The sequence below is a fragment of the Schistosoma mansoni genome, chromosome 6, assembly GCF_000237925.1.
Source record: "Schistosoma mansoni strain Puerto Rico chromosome 6, complete genome".
NCBI lineage: Eukaryota > Metazoa > Platyhelminthes > Trematoda > Strigeidida > Schistosomatidae > Schistosoma > Schistosoma mansoni.
In genome coordinates, this window is record NC_031500.1 from 15,473,389 (window position 1) to 15,483,399 (window position 10,011).

The following is a 10,011-nucleotide window of genomic DNA, read 5'->3' on the forward strand; positions in this document are numbered from 1 at the left end:
TATATATATATATATATATAACACTATAACGTGTTGTTCATCCATCAACTAGAAACTAAATTATTTTTGCATATTCAATTAACTTATGGACCGTTTTGTAAGTTTGATGGAGTTTTGTTCTCTGAGCTGGATGGTTTGGTCGTGGAGCTTTTATCGTTCTTCTGGACGACAACATCAGCACAAACTTCAGATAGAAGTGAAGAATGATGAAAGCTCCACGGCCAAACCATCCATCTTAGAGAACAAAACTCCATCAAAATCATCTACCTGAGCTACAAATCTTCTCCACTATCTCAACATTTTCAGTCAGTCACAACGTAGAACTTCGTACGTACGTACATCAGTTCGAGTTGCCGTACCACATTAGCACAAAGGTGCAGTTGTCGATTCAAATCCCATAGTGGTAGAAGTAGTAAGAGTATAAGCAGTAATCCGAAAGATTAGGGTTTGAAGATGTTATTCAAGGAGTATAATCCAATGAAATAAATTTGGAAAGAAAAAAAGGATAGGGACATGAGGAATTCAGAAGATTAGAATTTGGTAGAACACAAAGAGTGGATGCACCTTCGCCATTGCAAATGATTTTGAGCCATGTCATTCAAGGTCTCTAACCATCGATTGCTATTATCTCGCGAATCCCAACCAGGTAGTCTACACCTACCAGCATGGCTCAGTCCAATTGTCAGTGACTTTATGGATTTGTGCCACGTTTTGGTCTGGCCACACCTAACTTCTTAACATTTTCGTAATGCCTATTTCATTTTGGTCACTGTTTACATTTGTATTAGACCAAACCATTCCCATTCCTGACACTAGATACATTTATATTAAGTCCTGTCATAATTAGAAATGGTCTTTTCCCAATACAACATAAAATGAATACAATCTTTCTATTGTTAGTTTACATTGAAATTTTAAAAAAAACAGTAAGTTAACTTTCCAAAGTTTCAGCCCACAAAGTCAACAAATATATAATAGTTGCTTAGATATTATTATCACTATGGTGAACTATTCTTCTATTCTTCTAATTCAGTTTAAGTAATCAGTTAATGAATAGTTCCTTTTCAATAAAGTAAAGTCTGTTAATTTCATGTTGTTATTACCTTACAATTGTTCTGATAAAATAATCTATGTCGTTGTATCTAGATAGTACGGTTTAGAGAATTGAAAGTGATATGTAAGCGAGAATGATAATGATTGGTTATTTTGCTGAGTTCGACACTTATAGATAGTGTGACAGGTATTATACATTCCTCTATCCTGATTATTATTGATTAACTGTTCCTTGTTGTTGAATTATGTCGGATTTTCGGCTAATCTTGTGTTCTTGATCTGAGTTGTGTTGAAGTCTTGTAGAATAGACACTGGACGGGAATCTAGTGTAGATATTCGTCTAAGGTAAATTAACGTCCCATATACGTGACAAAAGTGAAAGGATTGTTATAACAAGAAACCCTAGCGTTATAACAAGTATCCTATCGTTTATAACAGAAAGAAATAGCAAATGATTGATTCTATGTTACAACACTTTACTGAAAATTGATTTACCTTGTAAGTGTCAATAGAATACCAGGAGCAGGTATGAAAGATAATGATGTATTTGAGTAGTATATATTTTTAAACAAAATAGAGAACAACTCAAATAATGAGGAGCTAACATACATAGATCAATAATAAAGCTAAGGTTCTGTCAGTAACAATAGAAGCAAAGGTTACTATTGCATCTCTACTGATATCAACCTAACTACATTGAGAATTTGATTAGAGAATATATATGAAACTGTAGATTGAAATACTAATATTAAGATTATATCTTGTCAGCTCTACCGTTAATCAGAACTAAATAAGTCATATACTATTTAATTTATCAGTTAACTAATAAGTGTGGATACATACGTAGAGAAAATCAGTCAAGGTATGTAAATGGGATGATGAAACTTATGTCGAAATGGATTCAGGGTCATTTATCATCACAAACCCAGATAAGAACAAGGACCAGATACTGATGCTCTTCTATAACAAAACTCATAATTAAAATAAATTATAAAACTGACCTAAGCTCATTAAGTGGATGTTTACAGCTAAGTCAACAAAAGCTCAGTATCCTTCCTATTCGTTAACCCGACTGGCCACTTGATTGAAAAGGAAGATTTTTCTTAGTCAATTGAATCTAGAAATAACTGTACACATTTGTTCATTCATATATATGTCCTTCAGAAGTATAAGCCACACTTTTCTGCCAGTGGTATTCGCTTTGTTCTTTAGATAGGGAAGGCAAATCTTAACCAAGGGCGTGAGCTTATTGATTTTTCGATATCTGATTAGTTCACTGTATCGGAAACTAAAAATATTACAGTAAGACTATAACTTATGGAAGATCTTTGAGCAATGTTGGAGTGACTTTGAGACAACTCTCCTGATTATTAGGATTGGAAAAGGGCTTTAAACTAATATGAAGAATTAGGAGTTAGCTAACTTGCGTGTCATTTTGTTTCGTTTCGCTCTCGTCTATTCGTCTCTTTAACTCGGTTTCTCCGATTTTCCGTTCTGTGCTCAACGATTATACAAAATATGCATATTCAAAACTTCATTCTCGTATTTGATTTATTTAATTCCGTTATTTACTAACTATTATTCTGGTACACACGAACAAATACAGACGAAGACAACAAATGTAACAGCAGCCTCTGCATCAATAGGCCTCAACATACACAAAGGAAAAGGCAAGATTCTCAAATATAACACGGAGAACACCAACCCAATCACACTTGATGGAGAAACTCTGGAAGATGTGGAAACATTCACGTACCTGAGAAGCATCATTGATGAACAAGGAGGATCTGATGCAGATGTAAAGGCGAGGATTGACAAAGCAAGAGCAGCATTTCTACAATTGAAGAACATATGGAACTCAAAAAACAACTAACTTCTAAGTGAGAATCTTCAATACGAAAGTCAAGACAGTCCTACTGTACGGAGCTGAAACGTGGAGAACTACTACATCCATCATCAAGAAGGTAAAAGTATTTATAAACAGTTGTTTACGCACAATACTCACGATTCACTTGCCGGATACTATAAGCAACAGCCTACTATGGGAGAGGACAAACAAACAAACAAATGACTCTAAAGAATTTGTCCATTTAAAACTAGTAGTTACTATCAAAGCTTTAGTTGGTCAGAAATTTAAATTTGAACCCTATATTAATAAATAATGTATCCAATATATTATCCGGTCGTAATACTCACCTTTACCTCTAATGAGTATTTAATGTCACTAATTTCGTTCTTTACTTTCGACGATCATTAACTCTTATACCTCTCATATATAAAAACGTCTCCTCCCCCCCCCTTTTTTATTAGGTTTCTCTTCTTTTCGGTATTTACAGTCTTTGGAAATTTTTGTTCAGAACAAAATATTGATTTCTTTCTTACAGACATTTATACGTTGACCATAACTATAAATTGTACTATGGGAATTTAGTATATGGTGTAGACGAGTACACTATTGTCATCAATGTTATCGTCGTTAATTTCCTCCTGATGGTCAATGAATTTTTTTTGATAATGGTACTAAGTAATGTCGATTTTAGTTTTTTAAGGAAGCATGTATTTTATGTAGCCCTTGTATATAATTTGACAATTATTAGTCGAATATTAGTTATTTACCTACGCCTCTTACCCCTCATGGAGGAGCATAGACCGCCCATCAGTATTCTTTAAAGAACTCTGTCCTGGACAATCCATTCAACTTGTTTCCAGTTTTTATTCATCCTTTTGAAATTTGATCTAATTCCCGACTCAGTGTGCTCTTTAGCCTTCCACTTCTTCGTTTCCCTTTAGGATCCCAAGTTAGCGTTTGCCTCGTGATGCAGTTTGGTGATTTCCACAATGTATGTCCTATCCGCCTCCATCATCTTTTCCTCATTTTCTATTCAGACGGAAGCTGGTTTGTTCTCTCCCACAATAGGATGTTGCTGATGGTATCCTGTCAACGGACATCAAGTATCTTGTGTAGACTATTGTTTATAAATACTTGTACATTTTTGGTGATAGGTGTAGTAATTCTCCAAGTTTCAGCTCCATACAGTAGAACTGTAGAACTCTTTCTTCTGGTGGTTGACTTGATTATGAAGACCTCCGCATCGGAGGGAAAGCACGGAATACAATGGAGAGCCAATATGCAACTAGACGATTTGGAGTTCGCAGATGACCTGGCCCTTCTACCCCATACACGTGAACAAATGTAGATCAAGACAAGCAGTGTAGCAGAAGCCTATGCATCAGTAGGCCTCAACGTACACTAGGGAAAAGGAAATACAATACGGAGAACACCAACCCAATCACACTTGATGTAGAAATTCTGAAGGAGGTGAAAACTTTCATCGATGAACGAGGAGGATCTAATGTAGAAATAAAGGCAAGGATTGGTAAAGTAAGGGCAGCATCCCTACAGTTGAAGAGCATATGAAACTCTAAACAACTGTCAACCAATATCAAAGTTACAATCTTCAATACGAACATCAAGACAGTTTTACTATTTGAATGTATATATGGCTTCACATCGATTGACTCTACGTTTGTTAGTACAGTGAATACAGTGCAGTACATTTTCAAACCAATTTTGCTCATTTATCGCTTAGACGGAAAAATAGCACATTTTATTACTGTTTACTGATTAAAGTAGTATTCAACAGAGTTTCCCGCTTGCTTAATAAGAATAAAACGATGATATTCAATAAATATGTAAAATATATTGTTAATTCAAAGATCAAGTTATAACTGAACATTGTCTTTTATTTCAACACCACTGGTCATTGTTATTTTCTGGTTGAATAGTCTTCAATTTTTCTTTATCGCAACCTTCCTCACGATTGGTTGACGTTCTAAAATAGAATAGGAATAAAGCAAAATGATTTACTAGGATGATTCATTTCTGAACACTAACTCGATCTTCTTTCTCCATCTATTCATTTAACAAAAAAGTTAAAAATGTGATCGAGTAGCCTCTGTAACAAATTCAGTTACTACAAGGAGTAGTAGTTGGTATTATAATTGAAAACTGGATCTACTAAGTAGTAGTTGTAATAGATCTATATTTCTGAGTAACTTTGTTTGAACTCAGACACATATGAAATGGATTGATACTGAAAATAGATTTCGTAAAAGATTGTTATAATTTAGAGTGAAACTAGAGACCAATGATTGTTGAGTAGCCGTTCCATCCTAGTTTGGAACTCCACAGCGGTGCTTATCCATGAGCCCTTATAGGATCGGGCCCATAACTTTCAAGTCTAACAAGGAACATGATATTCTTAGAACAGCCGATCAGGTTCATACTTTACGGTTTCAGTGACTTTGCTATATGGTAAAATTAAATGATTCTTCTTTAGTTTGATAAATCATACTTTTTCACTACATATTCACAGAATCCATCGTAAGTTCGGTTTCAATTGATTTGATTGTTAGTTTCTGTTTGTGATAAAAAAATTAGCTACAAAATCTATTGATCTTCATAAACTCTCCGTCGAAATGAACTCATCAGTTAAGTAGTTATACTTTGAATATCAGTGAACAACTTGAAATGTTTGGCAAAACTACGTCAACCACAAATAAAATCAATAATTATTACTATGGCGACGGTTCCCAGTGAACTCAAGAAAGCCGTATGAAGCTCCAAAAGAGTCGAAGGCATTCCACCGAATCATCGTTTAGAAGAATATTCCAGAATATCAACGTGTAGCTTCCCTATTGGACAAATGCTAAAAACCACTGCATGTGGATTGGATGGCTTTAATGATCTTTTTGTTTTTATTAAAAAACTATAAATACCAAAATAGTTTTGTACCATATTTGACAGCGTTTGGAATAAGATTCCATCCCATTTTTCTTCTATCTTCTAACTTACTAATTGAAGAGTTCAAGCATTCGAGCGCTTACATTATACCCGGTATAGCAGGAATCCAAACTCTAAATATAACATTTACACTTTTAAAAGTGACTCAAGATACCACTAAGGAACCAATTAAACAAACGTCATTGAATAAGTATGAATATAACAGAAGTATTATGTAGATCTCAGTGTATAAATAATCTTAGATCTATCTCAATTGGTCACAAAACTCTGTGTAAGTTGGGAAAAATTACGCCATAAATAATAGGGTTTAACTATCAAAAACAATAACTTTTATAGTTGAAATCATTAGTCAATCGAAGCTAGACCACTATGAAAAACCTAGAAGCACTGGATTGCCATTCCGTCCTATTGAGGGACTACTCAGCAGTGCACATCCACGATCCCGCCTCGCGAGATTCGAACCCAAAACCTGTCAGTCTTGGGCTCGAGCCCTTAACCTCTAAACCACTGACCTGGCATCCAACGGTGTTAATGTCCAAATTTAACTTATCCACGAAAAGCGATCTAAATGAATTTCTTTTTTTTTAATATCTGATCATCAATTTGATTACCTCAACAAGATAGGTATCAATTGATTTTACTGTGAAAGGAAAAAGGATGGCTTAACAAATATGAAACTCTGTTTCATTGATTATGTCTATCAACATAAGTTGTATGTAACACTTATCGGTGATAGAAAACCTGACAACAGAAGACTATGAAGGTCAACTTGAATAAAACAGAAACGGAATAAGAAAGGTATTGTAGATTTGAAGAATCATACAAAATATGAAAGACAAATGATTGAAATCTGTAAATGAAATATTTCATGTATCGTCCTCATACTTTACTTATCATTGTTCCCACTCGTGTTCTCGTTCACAACATTATCACTCAAACAGGACTGATATGGCTTGACTAAAAAAAATCAGACAACATATTGATAAGAAGTGATTAATTATTTCATTATCCAAACATTCGTTTTCATAACCAACTATACTTAATATTAAATTCACTTAGTATTGTTTGTTTGAATCTTCCCATCGATGTGTTAGGACTGCAACTGATCAGTCTCTAATCGGCATATGTGCATACTGTGCGTATTATCTCGATATAGCCTTAATTCACAAGCATTGTAGGCAAAGGTGGATAGTGGCTAGTAGTGGAATCCAGAACGCGCGTTTCGTCCTATTTGAGACTCATCAGCTGGATGTACCTGCATCTAAGAGTTCATGTTCACTTGGGGACCCGAATCCAGTACCTTTCACTTCAAACGCCATCGCATTATCCACTTAGCTACTGAGTCCTGATAGCCACTTGTTTGTGTAATGGGTTGAAGTTTAAATTCATTTAGTATTGTTTTTTTGAACCTTCTCATTGATGTTTGGGACTGCAACTGGTCAGTCTCTCTCAAATTTATATATACCATGATAATATTTGAGTTGACTTATAGACAACTAATTTGATTCGATGATAATTGAGTTTATAGGTACCAATAACAAGGTTGGATTGGACAGTTTGAAATAAATTAAGCATTGGGTATAAAGTTAATAATAAATGTATTTCTTTGTTATATTCCAGTGAATAAAGAAATTGTACTTCTGACGTTTCGTGACTTAATGTGAGGTACTTCTTCAGAGTAACTCGATAACCGAATTCAATTACCGCAAGTTTTAAAATAGTACAAAAGAAACATTTTAAAACTATGTTAATTAAATTCGATCATGTATTTACTCTGAAGAAGTATCTTACATTAAGTGACGAAACGTCAGGAACACAATTTCTTTAATCATTGACATATAACAAAGAATATATATCTGTTAATAGACAATTCATTTATTATTAATATTGAGAACAATAATAATGATTGTATACTAACTTACTAAAGACGTGGTAAAGGACGTTGTTTCAATTTGGAACGTTTACTATCTGATGGTTTTGATTGATTTTCTTCTATTTTATCATTATCAATGTCACTTGATTGTTTATCATCTGACTTTAATTGTTTTTGTTGTAAACGTTCAGCTAAGGCGGTTTCATGTTCTTCACGATCTTTTTGATACCTACCAAAATAAAAGTATAAATAATTAGTTCTAGTGAAATCATAATATGGTGTGTGTACTACTTATATCGAAATAAGTAGTATATAACGCTAGTTAGGAATAGAATGTCTGACAGCAGAAGGTCAAGAAGATCGAGAAGGAAAGAAGAAGAACAGAAAGCAATTGGTATAAAAATACAGAAACAATGAAGATTAAGACGATTGATTGACATTTTGCAAATGAATTATTTATTGATTAGAAGGGGTTTTGTGGAGATTTCAGTATTTTCATAGTTGAAATCATGAGTCAATTGAAGCTAGACCACCAAGAAAGCACTGGACGGCCGTTTCGTCCTATTATAGAACTCCTCAGCAGTGTGCATCCACGATCCTTCACTCACGAGATTCGAACCCAGGATCTACCATGGTGGTCTAGCTTCAATTGACTCATGATTTCAACTGTGAGAATTATTTCTTGTATCATTTTCAGATTTTAATAAAAGGTTTTGTAATTTGTTTTTAAATACATTCGTTTGTCCTCCTTTGTGTTCTCGTTCACTTCAATACGATATCACTTTGGTAAACTTGAAAATACTTATATACTGTGGATAGACATAATTTAGCTCATTAATAAAGACTCTGGACTAATCACTAAAGGACTATTCTACTCGAATAAGCTATTTTTTACATGTCAACAACCTTGGCTTTGTATGGAATAAAGCTTTAGAAGGATTTGTATTGGATTATAATGAAATAGTGGCCAGAATGAACAATTTGTTTCCTTCGAATTCTGAAAATACCTTCGTTTTGGACAATAACATTCAAAATTACTCAACTAATCTCAAAGATCGTCTCACAAGATGTATTGTTAGTGTCTAGTACCATTTCTAGCTTATTCTAGCTTTCGGACGTACCAGCTTATTCATTCTTCATGAGTTACACTTTGACTTTGTCAACTACTATCTCTCTTAACCCTCACTGTTTTATTGAGTGTGTGCTTGTTAGTGTGTACTGTTTACCAAACTCATCAAATGTCAGTAACGTATTTTTGTCTGGTTATAAATATTGAATCACACTTTATGGAAGAGTTGACTCAATCGCCTTCTCCGCCTCACTTTGTTTCCCATTTTTTTCAACGACAATATCCATTTCGCATCACTTTTCCACATATATTGTGTGCGCTAGAATCTTTTCAATTAATTTGGCTCTTCATTAGGTTGTTTATTAGCCTTTGTATTCTCCCTCTCGCGTGCGCATATTAGCTTCTCTGCTTAAATTCGTTTGGTGTGCTTCTAGTTTATTCATATATACTATTCAATGATAAACTGTAGTCTGTACTTGATGTTGCTTTCTGAATTCATACACCATTGGAAATTATTGAATAACGGTTATCAGGGTGATTGACATACGAATCATAAGGAATTATCTTGGAGCTAATCCAATACAATATATTAACCGTAAGATGACTACATGCATAATGATTAGGACAATCAGATTAATCATGATAACTATTCATGTAAAATTGATATTAATTCAAGTTTAAGGATGTTATTTTATTAGAAAAAATACCTGATCTTATGGTTAGTGATTATATCTATAATATCAGTTCATTTGAAGGTGAGCATCAGTTATTCAACGTCTTGAGCAGCCTAATCATCAGTCAGATTGTGTTCATTGTATATCGTCTATTGATTAGCATTCTATCCATTCATTTTAACAATCATAAACGTCGTTTATTCCCCAAATCAAAATTCATAACAAATTCCTAATACAAAGGTTTTACTATGTTTCAGTGGCTTGGCTTTGAGATAATTCCTTATGTTACATTTAATAATCACCTTGATAACAATTATCATGTCAATCCCAACGGTGTAAGAATTCAGAAGGCAATAAGAAACGGCGACTACAGTTTATCAGCGGATAGCACAGATAACAAAGTTACAAGCAGAAGGAGCGAATTGGAGCAGAGAGACTAATGTGTATGAGTTAGAGAATGCAAAGGTGAATTTGTAGTCAAATCGAACCAAGGCTCAGCGATGCAAAGCAAAGGCTAAGCAAAAGCGACTAATAAGAT

The 10,011-nt window shown here is 34.1% G+C and overlaps 1 protein-coding gene across 1 annotated transcript in view; it reads right to left on the minus strand.

Annotated features, from left to right (window-relative positions):
* Positions 1-7,778: 7,778 nt before the first annotated feature.
* Positions 7,779-10,011, minus strand: part of Smp_128010 (hypothetical protein) — a gene marked incomplete at both ends in the record, with an annotated part of 18,526 nt that continues 16,293 nt past the window's right edge. Inside the window, one exon of the mRNA XM_018798391.1 lies at positions 7,779-7,959. Coding sequence (XP_018653337.1) covers positions 7,779-7,959 — 181 coding nt within the window. The remainder of the gene's footprint in view (positions 7,960-10,011) is intronic.